Source organism: Pangasianodon hypophthalmus, chromosome 4 (assembly GCF_027358585.1).
Source record: "Pangasianodon hypophthalmus isolate fPanHyp1 chromosome 4, fPanHyp1.pri, whole genome shotgun sequence".
NCBI lineage: Eukaryota > Metazoa > Chordata > Actinopteri > Siluriformes > Pangasiidae > Pangasianodon > Pangasianodon hypophthalmus.
The window spans coordinates 25,970,480-25,987,450 of record NC_069713.1 but is presented as its reverse complement, the minus strand read 5'-3'; the positions used below and the strand labels follow the sequence as shown (position 1 = coordinate 25,987,450).

At 38.1% G+C, this 16,971-nt stretch overlaps 1 protein-coding gene across 6 annotated transcripts in view; it reads right to left on the bottom strand.

Annotated features, from left to right (window-relative positions):
* astn1 (astrotactin 1) overlaps window positions 1-16,971 on the bottom strand; it is a 281,516-nt gene that overhangs the window by 225,371 nt on the left and 39,174 nt on the right. For all 6 annotated transcript variants that reach the window (XM_053233344.1, XM_053233343.1, XM_053233345.1 and 3 more), the window contains exon 2: window positions 8,368-8,558. In XM_053233344.1, coding sequence (XP_053089319.1) covers window positions 8,368-8,558 — 191 coding nt within the window. The remainder of the gene's footprint in view (window positions 1-8,367; window positions 8,559-16,971) is intronic.

Here is a 16,971-nt window from a genome sequence, read left to right as displayed (position 1 = left end):
AAAACCTACAAATAACCATAAGTGAACGTTCTGTGTAAGTTCTTATAAGGCTGTCAATAAAACTATAGTTTATGGTTATAAAAATAAGACATAAAAAAATAAATCCCTGTAACATTAGGAATTTCTTTCCCTCGAAAGATAATAACGAAGAGAGAACCATATTGTACAGTATATTAACTTCATTGGAACATTCAGTGCTTGCTGGGAGCCTACAGCGGGCATTTTCTGACATTGTTTAGGTAAAACAACCTCCAACTGCCACTCTCTGAATGGGCTTTAACACGTTCAGCTCCCACGTATGGAAATTCTATGATTATAGCGCCACTTAGCGGTGTACAGTAGCAAATGAAGAATCACAGTGGCAACCACAGCAGTGGTAACCACGGCGGCGGTAACCGCGGCAGCGGTAAGGCCATTCTGGATGAGTAACTACTGTATGTTAGTTTGTCCAATTACTTTTGGAGAAACTAAATTAGTTTTCTATGTGTCTCCCTGCCTTTTTGAGTTTTAGTTTCAGTTTGACATTTCCAGGAGTCTCCTGAAGATCTGACTCAGCTGCAGATATTGAGAACAACTGGCACAAGCATAAACATTTACAGCTACTTTGCATGCAGTGCCATTCATGCTATTATTATTTTAGTAAACCACCTGCAACACGCCCACTAAGTGTTGGATAGATTGCACATGCAAATTAGTACTTGAATTTAGGATCTTAGTAAATCAGGGGCATTGATTTCTCCCATGGCTTCTTCCTTCTTAGCTCCATCAAAACGAGGTTGTGAATGTCATATTTGTCTCTGTCAGGTAAGGGACTGAGGTGTGTAAAGCTAATTTAAAACAATATATATTTTAAAAAAAAAAACACACACTACAAAATCAAATGTTAATTCTATTGTGTGTGTAGTTGCACAGATCTACTCACAGATTTTCTGGAACTTTTCACCAAACACTCCTCCACTTGTGCTTACTTGTGTTAAATACTACATTTAGCTAGAGAAATTAATCCATGTAATATGTTTTCTCGAGCATTGCACCTGTGTAAACAATGCCTGAACGTCTCCATAGGCTTCCTCCATCGTCTGTAGAGGTGTTACTGTTATATGAGTTTCTTTCATTATTTTCCATCTCTGGGAAAAGAAGTCCTCAACCTGATTTACAAAGACGGTGGAAGAAGCCCTATTAGGAATCGTGACTGGGTTTCCACTCACTCATGCACCAGTGCTGAATGATAGGACATTACCCCGAAATTGCCTCAATTCCAGTTGTTCCTGGCCTTGTTCTTGTGCAATGAGGATGCTGTGAGTTAAAAAAAAAAAAATTAGGGACCTTGCAGTATGGAATTGGCCCCAAGACAGTACTGTCTCTGTCCAGCGACCTTCAACTCCCTCTCGCCCTCTTTTCCTACCTCTTTCTACGCTTCCTTTCTTCTCCTCTGTTCTCTTCCTGATCAAAGTACTCTACCTTTTCTTATGATTATTTTAGGCCCTAGGGCATTTAAAAGTGAAAAAGTTTTTAAAATTGCAAAATTATGAAGGCATCTGAGCAATTCAGTAAATTGCACTTCCTGTGTTGTGTGCTTTACTCACCTGGCTGACATCAACGTGTTGGCATATGTAAATGCGTGACGTCAAATTACAGTGACTAAAAATATAAAATGCTATTTTTTTCTAAAATGGCACATACTTTTGTCATTTGTGTGAAAACTAGTAACTAGGTTTTGATAACTATGTCAAAGCTTTTTCATTTCAATTCATTCATCACCGAAAATATACAGTGTATTTTGCAAAATTATTTGCAGCTGTGTTAGTTTTAAGAGCACTGAATTTATGCATATCTTACATAATACATACTGTTTTAATCTTCATTTATGCAACATTAAGAATGCCTGCCTTTCAGGCATGATACCTCTAGGCTTGAAGGTTAGGCCTACAATTTTTAGGATGTCACCCTCACAGCTACCTAATTCATCTTTCCCTGCTTTTAACATTGCTTGCCCCCATTTCCAACACTCAGACATTGGTCACAATCTTGCTTTCTAGTGCTCTAGGGAAAGAGACAGACCCAAAGATATATCACTTCCCTCACAAGACTGCTAGCAGGGCTAAAATCCATCTCTTTAGTGTGCAAGTCTGTTTTATAAATGCTGTTTTTATGAAGATCAATGCTCACTGAATATTTAAGGCTCAATCTAGTGGCCAAATCATGTACCTAGTTGCCTCACATATTAAAATAGTACTAAAAAAAACAGCAAGACAATGGCATGAAACACCTGAAATTGGTTCAGGAAGGTCAGTGATTTGTAAGATAGCATAGATGTTAGCACTATTGAGCATTCCTTCATATAGCCATAGGACCATATCAAGGTGGAGATAATACCTACCCAGCAGAATACTTAACAACTACTGCCTCTTGGCCAATAAGAAAGGCATTGATTTTTTTTTTCTTTATTGCTTCTACTGCTCTCTGTATCAAATATCTTAATGCGACACTGTATGTTTCCTCTGGTACTCAATCCTCTCTAAATCCCAGAAGAGGGAGAAATCATAAATAACTGGCTAGAGAAGAGTGGAGGGAAGTGTTTCCGAGCACAACGATAAATCCACAAAGTCCAAAGTCGAAAAAGTAGAAAAAAGACGAGACTTTAATTATATTGTGAAGTCTATATTAGTAATTCAAACACGAAGGCATCTTGCAAACATTTATGCAAGAGAAATATTACTGCCTGAGTTACAGAAAGAAGGACCACATACAGTAAACTGGCTTTACATCTATAAAAGTAAAAGAGGTTCCTGTTAAACAGAACACGAGAGGAAATGGGCCAAGCAGCTTATAATAATACTTATAGTGATTAACTTATATTGCTGTATAACATACTAGAGCAAAGAAGAGGCTGAAAATCTTAGCGGATGCATTACTGAAATTGAGAAAAATAATTATGTTAGCATTTATTATATTGTTTAGCGGACACTGCACAGCTGAAACAGAGGCAGGTCTGACTGCTAAGTGATCTGCTAACAACATGCATGCCATAGCACACTTTGCCTAATTAGAATGTGGATGAGCATGTCCATTCAAAATTAATTCCTATTAAGGCTGTAAGGTATGTATATTTTGGGCCAGAAAATGAAGGATAGCAAAGACTTATGCAGGGATACCATGACTCCTTCTAGTTCAGGACAATATCCTTCATTATGTCTTCCAATAAACTGATATTAATGTGACTTGGCAGGCGATGTGTATTCAAAATGGTTTCTTTGGTCATACCTCTGCAGCTGTTAAGGTCCTCTCTCAATCAGTCGATGTTTATTTATAAAGCACATTTAAAAACAACCAAGGTTGACCAAAATGCTGTACAAAGAATAAAACTACGAAAAATACAAAAAGTAAAACTACAAGAAATACAAAACACAAAGTAAAATAAATACAGTAGTAAAACAGTGATAAAACCAATGTTCATGGAATACTGAAGGCCAGAGAGAATAAATGTGTCTTCAGAGCAGACTTGAAAACTGAAATAGAAGGGGCTAATCTGATATGGAGAGGTAAACTGTTTCAGAGTTTCAGATCAGCGATCGGAAAGGTGCGATCGCCTCTCTGAGCAATACCAAAGATACTACAGTCATGTTTGAGCTAAAATATAACGAAATCTTCACAGGTATAAAGCACTGAAGGCAATGACAAAGTAAGTGATTATTCTTAGCCTTGATGATTTGAGCACCCAGTACTTTGCGTATTGAGAGGGAAACTCACATAAATTCATACATTCAAAATTTATATCCTGAATGTAATTATTTCTGTAAAGCTGCTTTGTGACAACGTCCACCGTTACAAGTGCTATACAAATAAAATTGAATCGAGTTGAATAAATACATATGCAATGAACTTGCGCTTATTAATTAAATCTCAATGATCAGTTTTAATGCCAGAAGAGGGCATTAAAGAGATTTACTAATATTTTGAGATGGTGCATAAATCTGCCTGCATAAATAAATCCGCCTCATAATAGGATTTTTTTTTTTATTTCGAAAATTCCTTGTATGTAATCATGATATGTCTAAATATACAGGCCCAAAATTATTTGTTCATTTTCAATTATTAAGCTAAATATGGGAATGCTTGTCTCATGTAGTCACTTTATCCTGGTCAGTGTCACCTTGAATCCTATCCTTGGATGAGATGTCAGTCCATCGCAGGGCACCACACACACACACATTCACACCTAGGGTTTGTCAATCAAACTTGACAACCTACTTTTTGGGAGGTGGGAGGAAACCGGAGAACCCGGAGGAACATGAGGAGAACATGTGAAACTCCTCCCAGAAACCTGAGCTCAGGATCCAACTGGGGACCATGAAGCTGTGAGGTTGCACATTCAGAATCCTGGTACGACATTCCTAGTTGTGGCTAATTATGTATCAATTTACATATTACAAATGTACCAGGCTACCATAAAATTACCAGGCTCATAAAAACATAAAAATATGAACATGAAATCTATATATAAAATGTCACAGCACTGGTGCACACTTCTATTTTAAAAGGAATGATGGAAGCTCATTTGATTATATACTACAACAGTACCTAACCTCACCTCCTGAGCATGTATCCCTTGTACCACAACAATAAAACAAAACAATGAAAATCTTCTGCAAATGTAATCATGCAGCCTTAATGAAAATGCTATGCCTTGAAGAAATATACACTAATGCAGATTTTTTTTTTTCTAGAGACAACATGCAACATTACTGCACTAACAAATGAATTCATTGGAAAAATCGTTGTATGTTCCTTCACCATAAGTGTTATCTTTATACTAGGCATGTGTTTTCAATTGACAATTGATTTCCTTGTTTGTTTGTTTGTTTGTTTGTTTGTTTTTCTTTTGCTTATGCGGTATGGCCACATGTCAAATGTAAGGAAAAGTAATGAGAACATTTTTTTTGCAACTGGCCACCCTTCTTTCTCATGGATTCACAATTCACTGCAAGGGCACAGAAGAGCTGAGCCAGCCCTCTGACAAGAGACAAACCACTAGGGAACAAGCAAACGAGAAAATGAGGGCTCCAGGAACGCTGCGTGAATGTAATACCCTGCAGAGGAAAGCAAATTGCTGGTTGCAAAATGCCCAGTCGACATGGAGGAGAGGTACATGAGGGACACTTCCACATGGAGAGTATAGCCACCGCTGGGAAAATACTGGTACAAAAATGGGTGCAAACCAAGGTAGGTGAGAGCTTGTTAAAGCGTGTGGAGCCCCAGAGGGGCCCTGAATGTTGGAGAAAGTGAACAAGCGAAAAGCTAAGGTCATTCATTCATTTGAAGTGGACCACCTCCAGTTCAGCACTAAGTGCCAGATTACTTATGAGTTATAAAAGCCCAGCATAACCATTTACTTATGTCATAAATAACAGTCTGCATACAATGTAACACTGCATATAAGAATATAACAACTGATAGCTTTATAGGACAAACTGAATAATATGCTCATATGATATGATAACATTGATATGATATGATAAATTATAATTATAATTATAATTTTAAAAATTATAATTTTATTGATCATGTAGTTTGTTACAACCCAGTGCTGTGTCTGTGTGTTTTCTTCCAATGTCCTTCCTCAAAACAGTAAAGACATATGGAGTCAGATACTACCTATTGGGGAGCTGGTCCTTGATCATTTCTTTGCGCGCACTGAAATTTAGAATTATATTCTTCATTTCCCCGTCGGCGATAACCAAACCTATTTCTATGCGTTAAAACAAAATCATCAGCAAAATCATCAGCCAGCACTGCAGCCTCAGCTGCAGTATAAACTGCAATGTTATCAGAGACAATGTTTTTTAACTGCTTGATTATGATCATTTTGTGCAATTCATCAGAAGTGTGTACATTTGACGCTGCATACCAGCGATCAACACGACTGGTTAACTCCCTCGTAAGCTTAACCTGACCTGTCTGTCTCTCTCCCTAATTCAAGAGCTCTAAGGACTGCCAATTTTACCTTAGTATAATCTTTTCTTTCTTGTACTGAGAGATTATGCTTCCTGGGCTTTACCCATTAACACAGATTGGAGCATAATTGTCCGGTCCGAATTCACACAATTGCTGGTACAATACTTCGTGTTTATACATTTGCATCTGTGACTGAATGATATCACTGATCACTGACGTTATGATTCTGTTATCCCTGTTTTTTCTGTTGTATCGCCTTTCCTTTACGTTGTATCTTAGAGCTAGGTGTAACAAGTTGAATAAACATAAAAAATTATATTATCACAGTAAAACGTCAACCCATACTAGAAGTTATGGTTAAGATTAAAGCTGATAGGGATTCATCATTACTGATACTGGAATAAAGTATCAACCTGATACTCATTTGTGCTCATTTGTATGTATTCATAAAAAATGCTCCGATACCATCATCCAATACCAGTTGTGATGATGTGAAGTTAACCTTGTGTATGTCACTCTGGGCGTATTTCATGACTAATGATGGCAATCAAAGCAGACTGCAAACTGTGCTCTGTGAAAATATCAAGAAGGTCTACTAACGCATCTTCCTACTATAAAGTAACCTGATAAAACATCTTATATTGTTTGAACAATAACTTTAATAGCCAGTATGAGGGCAGCCAACCCGAGCAGTATTAGCAAGTGTGGTCATTAAAAATGAGTGCGAGGTGCCGTGAATTGCATACATACAAAAGTGTTTACCAGAGTGAAGCAGTGAAGAAGTGAGTGTGCAGAGAAGCTGTCTCACGTGACAGCACTACAGTTCTGCAAGCACTGACCATTGAGACGTGTGCATTTCCTTTCCCTCGCTTGCCAGGGTCTACATTTTGTTCATGAATCATGGCACCTTACGCGTTTCAATGACAACAAATCAGCAGCCCTCTCACTCTCTATTAAACATACTGTTTAAATGGCCTAACATTTTAAACATAAAACTCGGCACAATGAGCTCATTGCTAGCAGCACATGGCAGCAGCCAACAAAAACAGAGCTAAATAGAATGTTCCATGATACATATTCTTAAGATACTTAAGACATGTTTCGGTATTTGTATGAGCATCAACGAGTACCAAAGGACATGTACTCGACATGTATGACATAAACCCCATTTTTTGTTTGAGATATCCGGTGTTAAGTGCAAACTGGAAGTCTATATACAAGTTATGCCCCCCCTCCCCCCCCCCCCCCCCCCCCCCCCCCCCCCCCCCAGCATTAAGGGCGCATTAGGATGGGTGTTTGTTTATCCATGAGAAATACGATCAACCCTACTGCTTTCATATTAAGCCCAGCAACAGCCGTAGACTGAGGATAGGTGTTGTCCATGGCATGATTGGTGCACTTAACTGGTGACAACAAGAGATGCTCTACAAAAGTACACAATTTTTGGAAGGGGCAGAACTTAGCAACCAGCCCACCGCCGAGACACAAGATGCAGTCAGCCATCTGTTCGCCCTGTCGCTAATCTTTCCTTCTCCCAACTCACAATAACACACACTTGCACTCAGTGGGGAAACTGCAGCCCTTGCTGAGCAGAGGGAAGGAGAGTGTAAAATGAGAAGTCAGCTTTACTAAACTGTTTCCGAGAGTGAAGGTGTACGAGAGGTGGGTGAAAATTAAATAGATAAGAGTTCTTTCTTTCTCTTCACGTTTGTGAGCTGAGAGAAATTGACCTTTTTAAGGGAAAAACATTTACAGTTACAGCTATGTGAGGCATGTTATTTACAATATTTCTACTAAAGGACATGACTGCTGAAAAATGGTTTAAATATAAATCAAAGGTATATTTTTCCTTCCTGAAACTTAAGTATTTAAATTAAGAATAACTCGGAATTACTCTACTATCATAAATGACTAGGTTCACTGACAATCTTCACATTGTAAACTAATTAAGCACCACTTGCTTCTTCTTCTTCATTACTCTTTATTCATTCTACCCCTAATGAAGTGTAGTGAGCATTCTGTCTATGTTAAAAATGCTGTCATATTATTACAACTTCTTGTGTATTGCAAGCTGGTATATAATATCTGTGTACTTTTCTGATACAGTCCATTTGCACTTCTAATCCTGTCTCATTCCTTCATTCATTGTTTGTAATTGTTCATTATACGTCAGTCATTCATGGGGGAAATTTAGAGTTGCCAATTTACTTGCCAGCATGTTTTTTAGAAGTTGGGAGGAAACCCACACAAAGCTGTGGTTTTGAGGTGGCAGGTGATTATTAGCATCATTATTACAGCTCTCCTTGATAGGGTGCACAGGGTAGAAAGCAGAGCTAAATCAGATTAACTGCATCAGAATGGCACAATTCTTTTCTTGTCTCGAGTGCATTTGTCTTTCTCTTCAGGGCCTACCATCACAGAGATGTGCAGAATACGCAGCTCCTCCTCTGCTGCAGTGTCACTAGCTGGGTCTTCAGTAGTGTCGGCACCCGCAGCATTCTGATTGCCGTCCTGATGGTGGATGTGGAAAAGCAGCGTCCCGTTCTCCAGCCATTGCTGCCTCCAACGCACCAAGGCTATGTCCTCCGAGCTCCCTGAAATCTCTGCGAAAACACAATCACACTATTGCTCTTAGTAATTATTTCTGCATAATATATAGATTGCAGTTTCATACACAGAAACCTCAAAACACTTTACGTGGTACTAATAACGGATGAATGGTTGTGTAGAATGTAAAGTCAACTGCAACTAGTAAAATACAAAATAATTTCTTGTAGAAGATTACGGATATCTCCAAGTTTTGTACTGAGATTATTAACAATTACATGCTCCATAAATAATCAAAACAAATCAAATAGCCTGTAAAAAGATGCGAAAAAGGGATAATAGATTTGTTGTTTCAACTTTATTAATTATTAATCTCAAACAAGTATTAATTTAATAAATGTAATCACATCTGTATGTGATGATTTCACTGAAAGCTATGTTTCTGTGGTGCAAATACTGTACAAAGAAAAAACATCCAGTGAGCGTCAGTTCTGCAGATGGAAACACCTTATTGAGGGAGGTCAACAGAGAATGGCCAGACTGGTTCGAGCTGACAGGAAGGCTACAGTACCTCGGATAACCACTCTGTACAATTGTGGTGAGCAGAAAAGCATCTCCGAATCCCTTCATGGCCACAATTTACCCATCTTCTAATGGCTACTTCAAGCATGATAATGCACCATGTCACAAAGCAAAAGCCATCTCAAACTGGTTTCATGAGCATGACAGTCAGTTTTATTTTCTTCAGTGGCCTTCTCAGTCACCAGATCTGAATCCAATAGAACACCTTTAGGATGTGGTAAAAAGGTTCACAGCATGAAAGTGCCCCTGAAAAATCTGCAGGAATTGCGTGATGCAATCATCTCATCATGGAGCAGAATCTCAAACGAATGTTTCCAACATCTTGAGGCTGTTTTGGGAGCCTGCTCTGAAAGGAGGCCCTACCCAGTATTAGTGTAGTGTTCCTAATAAAGTGCTCAGTGAGTGTAATCTAATATTGATAAGTTCTGTTCTTATTTTATATGTCATGTCAATTAAGATTAGCAAAAAAAACATTTGTTAAAATATGTTACTGAAGGCCTTGATCAGCTACCTGAGGCATACTACATGAGTCTTGGACCTAAGCTCTACAGGAGCTCTAAATTTCCCCAATCTTCACTAACAATTACTGTAGCCAGGTGTGATGAATCTAAATTCTACACAGCACAAGATCTCCAAGACTGAAGGCAGTTGGATCCTACTAAACACTTTAAAACGTGGGCGAGACTGCTGAGTGGTTTTGGTTTGACTTAAAGAAAAGAAAAGGCTTGTAGGTTTTATATCGTAAAGGTACAGACATATAATTATAAAGCATTAGGAGACACAAGATAATAGTTCTCCATGTAGAAGTGGGTTCTGCAGTCAGAGAGGGCATTTTCACATCTGTGAATAGGCCTGTCACGATAATTACGTTAAAAACTTATTGTACGATATATAGACGTGACCTTGATTGTTTTTGCTGACCTCGATATTGCCCATTGTGTTTGTGTGTTTGTTTACATAAGAATGAACCTCACCAACATTTTATCCATTCACACTGTTTCTGTCCTCTCATCTGCTGTCAAATTAAAATTTATACTTAGAATATTCGTCAAATTTAAGATAAATGTGTGTGTTCGAATTTAAGATGTGTAGCACCGATTTTAATTAAAACATGCTGTTGAAAAAACGCATATTAACAATACAATAATAATGTTTTTTGAAGAAGAAAATCTAGAAAAAATAGTTCATATAATCCAGTTATACTCAATGATGTCAGAGACTGACCCACTTTAGCTGCATGAGCTGAAGCTGGACAGTGAATTAACACTGGTTTACTGCGTTAATTTACTCACCCAAACGCATCCTATACACACATGAGCTTAATCAGACACATACACAACATAAATGTAATATTACAACTTGCTTCTGCACTAAATGAGGCGAACAAGTGAACTTGAACTTAAATAACGTGCTAGGTAGAATGGTAAGTCACGTAGTGAATATGCTCTTTCTGTAACAACGCACTATAAACACCAAGACATGAATAACTAAAGCATAAAGAATTCACAATATTGTATTACAATAGTGTACTCATTGTAATGTTATTATTTCAGGAGAATTATTATTTTTATTTTTATTATTATTATTATTTCATTACTTTTAATATTATTATTACTTATTACTATTATTATTTCACAACAAGGGCAGTTTTCACACAGGGGCACACAAGGGCAGGTTTTGTTGATACATGTTTAAGTTAATATATAAAATGTGTGAATATTTGGTTTAATTTTTTGCATTTTCTCATCAACTAAAATGCAGTTGACTAACATTTAATGCCATTTTAGTCAGAGTAAAATTGATCAAAGTTAATAAATATGACATGATGAAATACTGACTAAAGGTTTTTTCATCAGAAGACAAAAATTAAAACTGGACCTGGCCTGAGAGCCTAGGTTAAAGCTTTTGATTTTATAATTTTAAGAACTTTAGTTTAAAAATAAATGCACTTTGTTAACAGCCAGGTTTGTTCTTTGCAATAAACAATAACCATTAGAACACGGCGCTGTTTGGTTTTTATTTATTCGTTGAGCCTGCTTGTGGAATGTTGATTTAAAAATCTGGTGGTTATCATGACAAGCCTATCTGTGAATTAGATAAATGTTGCTGAATAATGGCAGCACTGTGTTGTTAGAAGAGCACGCTTTAAACACAAAACGTGAAAACTGAACTGTGACTAACTCACACTTTTTTTCAAAACTTTTAGCCCCCTACCTGGGGTTGGAAAATCTCTTTGACAAGCCCACTATTCAAAATGACTCTAGCTCTCTGCTTAACCAATGCAAATGACGACGCTCATGTGTGCTTGCACTTCCCCTCCCCACACTCCCACAGGCCTGTTTTGCTGTGACACTTTTATTAATGATGGAACATACAGGGAAAATGTTCTAACAACGCCAAATAATTACTGCTGCAAACAATTATTACTTTTCCTCTATTTGGCCCTTGCCCACCCATACTGAATTCACGCTTTTCGCTGAAATTTGCAAATTAGTCAGATGTCCATTGGATTTTCTTATTTTGCTGAAAAATAATTATTTCATAAAACCATGTGAATTAAATAAAGCTGATTAAAAATCCATATGCAATATTTTAATTACTATTGGTGGAAAGACTTGACCTCTTTTTGTGTCTTATTCTAAATTTCAGTATAACATTGTAAAACATCTAGCAGTCAGACATTAAGGAAGAAAATGAAGATATCACCAGATATGCGAGTAATCTGTGGATATTTTCATGCAGCTTTGTATACCATAGCTTATTCAATGTATTAGCTAGCATTTATTTACTAAAAAATGATTTGAAGGAACATGTTGGGCTGAACAACCTGATTTTTAAAACTGTGATTGGGCTCACACCTGCTCAAAAGCACTGTACACATCCCACATGCCAAAGTAATACAAATTCCAATACAACAAAAATGTATTCTCAAGAAAAAACATACAGCTCAACATTAAAAATGAAGCATTTTCATTTCTGCCTTTTGGCAGACACCCTTATCCAGAGCGACTTGCATTTATACAACCGAGCAGCTAAGGGTTAAGGGCCTTGCTCAAGGACCCAGCAGGGGCAGTTTGGTGGTGCTGGGATTTGAAGTCACGACGGTCCTATCAGTCTACCAGCGTACTAACCACTGAGCTATAACTGCTCATATTTGGTCTAATTAAGCCTAATTAACTGCTTACTAGCTGTACAGCTAGTAGAAGGCATATAGCAGAAGCATTTCACTTTTTTTTTTAAACTGACCATTGTGACAATTTAAAGTGGCATGTCACAGTAGGGGCTGGGTGTCCATCCGTTCCAGACCATGGTGATAACGTCCAGCACTCAGTGGGTCAGTGAGCACACTGTGTCTTTCCTCCATGGCAGAAGTAGTACTGGTCTGAGGATTGGGTGTCTGCCATCCAGTGTAAACAACTCTACAGTACACATACCACTCACAGTATGGAACGCTCCGCAGGCTCACTTTGGTTTAGGTCTTCAAGGTCAACTGAATCTGATTCGCAAAGTCGAGTGTCACAACCTTGGGCAGAAAACCCAAATTCAACTACAAGGTTACCCCACCCTGGATAGTTCTGACAAGATTATTGCCAGAATTATAAAACTCCTTTAGCCAGAGTACTGGCTAGCAAAAGGCCATTTTCAGAGGTTCCAAGTCGGCAACCTGTAAAGGCTCATAAAGGAGGCCATTAAGGAACAAGAGAAGCTTTGCCCCTTTTAGAAAAGCAGTAATAAGGCTGAAGAGATGCCATCCATGTGCTGTTGTGTGCAGTGTTGTATGCTACATACAGTTTTGGAGTAGATGGTGACTGTGTAGCAATCCCTGAAGTAAAGAGAATAACTTAGGAATCAAGCAATGTGCTGGGTACGTGAGGTGAACACTATTCACAGAACAGCTGCGACCTGGTATAATGACCTGCTTGAGGGTGCCAAATCTTTCTATTCATTTGGAGCAGATCTGCTCGGACAGGAAGATGTCAGTGTGTTTCGACCAGCAGCAAAGTAGTAGTGGGTCTTGGTGGCCATCTCACAAACCCAACAGGCCTCTGCTTTGCAGTTGCCTGCTTGTGCCATAATGCTAGTCATGGATACCCACCCCAAGGAGATTCTGTGGAAAGAGAGAGAAATGCTTGACCTTGCGCCTCTCTGATGGTTATTATAGCTGACCGTTTCAAACATAAATCTTAACGGCAGACTATTCTCAGCTTAGTGGTGACATAGAGGTGTTTAAAAATCCCAGCCACACTTCTGCATCTGAAGCAGTGCAGATGTACTTGATAACAAGGCCACCGAGACCATAGGGTTCGAAAGTGGTCAGTACAGTCCAAATGCTCAGACTGAGATTGCAAAACAATAATTTTGTGATTCTGTGAATGTTTGAAGCTCTTGCCATTGGCAAACTGGGTTTGGGACAAAACATCCTGGTAAAACAAGAATCAACAGTGCGAGCATTTCACTCGCTTTTGCGAATAAAAATATATGTTTGCGTAGTGTAAAATGTAATTAGGAGCAAATAAAAAGTATTAAAAATTTAGCCCAAGCAGCCTCTATTTTTTTTTACCAAAAAGGCTGATAACACAGCAACAATGATGAGGTCACTGCGCTGAACCAGTGTTGTCCGTTGAAAAAATCATGTGATTCATTCACAAGTGCAAAGGGCGCTCTAGACACTACTTTTTCTACAAATGTCAAGAGGGAACACACAATAAGCTAGATAGACAGCTAAAGTTAGCTAGCAACATACACAAAGTATGAAGCCTATTATTCATTATTTCAAAAAACCAAGTGCAACAGAAATTGTTTTGGAACAAAAGACGAAATGAAAATAGAACTCTTTAGGCAACAATTCAGCTCATCATTTTTATAGACGGAAGGGCTGCATATATGATTCAAAGAATGCCATATTCACTATGAAGTATGGAGGTGGGAGCATCATGATATGGGTCTGCTTCTCTGCAAACAGTACTGTGACATATTAGGCCATGACTCTGAATCTGTGGAGAAGACGGAAGTTTTAACAAGACAACAACCCCAAACGAACATAGGCCAGAATATGCAGGACTGGTTTCTTAAAAAGAAGGTGAAGGTGCTTGCATGTTTATGGAGGATTTTGAAATTGTGAGTCCATCAGTGGGACCCTCATAAGCTTGGTGAATTGAAGATGATTTGCCAAGAGAAATGGGCCAAAATTGAATCACAATGCTGAAAATAGTTAATTACTTTTTACCACAGATCTGTCGAAGTTGTAATTTCATTGTTATTTTAATTTTTAAACATATCTTTGTTTATGCTTACGAATGCAATCTTTTTGTTCATATTTATAAGCACAAAGTCAAATGACATCATGTGTGTAAAACTGAAGTAGATACATGCACTGGAAGCACATTAAATAAAAACTCTCCAAATAGTTATTTCCCCTCACTATAATGATGAAGATAAATGTTTAAATAAATCTAGTGATACATGTTACAAATGTTTCTGCAAAGTGTTAAAATTTCATCAGTTTATCTTGTTTATAACATGATTTGGCATCTATTAAACTTTCAGTAATCTCAGGACTGCAGTAATGGACATTGTGCATGAACAGAACTCACATCCCCTGAAGATCAAATTTTATTTTCACTGGCTTGTTTCAAGGTATATTTCAGTGATGGTGCCAATTTTCCCCCTGAATAGCAATGCACAAGCGAGCAATCAGTCAAAGTCAGACCTGCTTTACCATCCCATCCAACACCAGGACCATTATCTGCAATAGCCAGAAAATGGTAATTTGTTAAGGTTTTAGAGCTGTGTTTAATATTGTATGTTGAATGATTAGCTACAAGGAAGAAGATAAAAGTGTTCCTCCATGGTCATGTGATCACTTGTCCATCTCCTGAGTTTATGTAAAAACCATAATCTGGAAGAATGAGATCAACAGAAAAATTTGTAATTTTTCAAGTCATTTTACTTGTGTACTATAATGACAGCATTTATAGGATCTTGTTACTGTACTATATTATATGCTGAGTTTTAGTTTGTAGTTTTGTTTGAGTGAACGTGTATGTTCCTACACACAGTAACGTAGTTGCCATGCTCATTTCTGTCATATACAGCAAGTTGAGACAGATGCAATTGCAGTAAAACACTTTATTAGAGAGGCAGGCAGACAAATCCAAAACATGAATCCAAAGGCAGAAACAGGAAACAAGCGAGGGTCAGGCTATTTACGAACAACGATAACGGGGATAATCAAGATACCCAAACAAGGAAACGGAACAAGGTCAATGACTGGAATATCACTAACAAATAAACACGGCTCGGTAAGATCAGGCGGCAAAACACTGAACATTACTTCATGCAGAACAAAGATACACGGGAGGGGTTTAAAGACACAAACTAATTAAAGGGTAAATGGAAACAGGTGTGAGCATTGAGGACACATGAAGGAGACGTGGCACGACATTGACATGACCAGTGACATGGCATGGATGGAGACAGGACATACACCAAAAAAAAACACACACGGCAAAGTAAAGTAAGACATAACACGGAAGCACACTGTCACGCTGCCGGCTGCTAGTGCACACTGAGCACTTCTGCACTCAGCACGAGGGGGAAATAACTGACAATTTCATTGCTTGCAGGTTCATCTGCTAAAGTGTTCAGTGGAGAAAGACCCGGCTATAGTCAGAATTTGGTCAGAATGTCCAGAAAGAATATTCCAGCAGTGTTATTTTCCATGGCCAGTCTCATTTTCTCTTTAACTATGCAACGTAACAGCCAGTCAGGAATCTACTGAGAGAAACTGAGGCCAGAACTGAGCGTCCTCCTTCAATCATCTTCTGGCGGTCAACAATGTTCAAGAGAGAAGTCACAAGTGTTAAATTAACACCTCCAGTGTACAGAAACCAGTTGTCAAAGTGGTGCGAATGAGACTTTCCACCATTTACATTCCATCACATCTTTTGGACTACTGAATAAATTTGCACCAGTGAGACTCATGCCAACCTTCACAGCATAAAATCCAGGATACCTTTTCATATAGTTCTGTACACTGTGCTGTGTGCACATGAGCAGTAAAAATATAACTTAAAAAATATGCAGGTTCTTACTCATACTGCGCATTGGTTCTAGCTGAAAGCTCTACCAGCACTAAGTGAGCTGTAACAGTAGCAGATGAGTGCTTGGTCAGCTTATCATTTAAACCATGAGCACATCTGCTTTAGAGGAATGCACAAATTAATCAAGATATTTAGATATATACATATTAATTATAGAACTCAGAATTATAGCAGCCTTAATGGGTAAAGTGGAAAAAATGAAATTATACCATGGTCTTGAGTCAAAAGATAACTTTTTCAGTTTTTTGTGACACAAAACAGCTGGAAGAAAATCTATTCCAGCATTGATGTTACCACTGATGCCTTCTCTCAAGAGTTTAATTCTGCAGAACCAGCAGCCACTCAGGCCTGTAACTGTAAGAGAATGGTTAAAGTAGTATGGTTTATGAGTTTTACATGCTCTGAGCAAACAAAAGACACGCTATCACTGAAGAGTCCATGTTTTTTTTTATTCCCCACTTCACACACTGAATATACCGAGGTGGCAAATGACATTATTACACCCTGCAAATTACCACTTACAAGGCACCATGAACGCAGCATATTCATGAATTTGCAACATATGTGCCCCTTCTATTCTAACAACACTCAAAGAACCAGAGAAAAGGTTTTTGTTCACATATACCATATTAACTACTCTTGTAACAGTTCACACAATTATCCTTTGGAACTTACCCTCAACACACCCACTAACTACACATAATCCAACTGCATGCAGAAATGAGTACTTCTAATTTCAGCTCTTCAGGTCTGAATATAGCCCATAGCGTATAATAAGCAATGT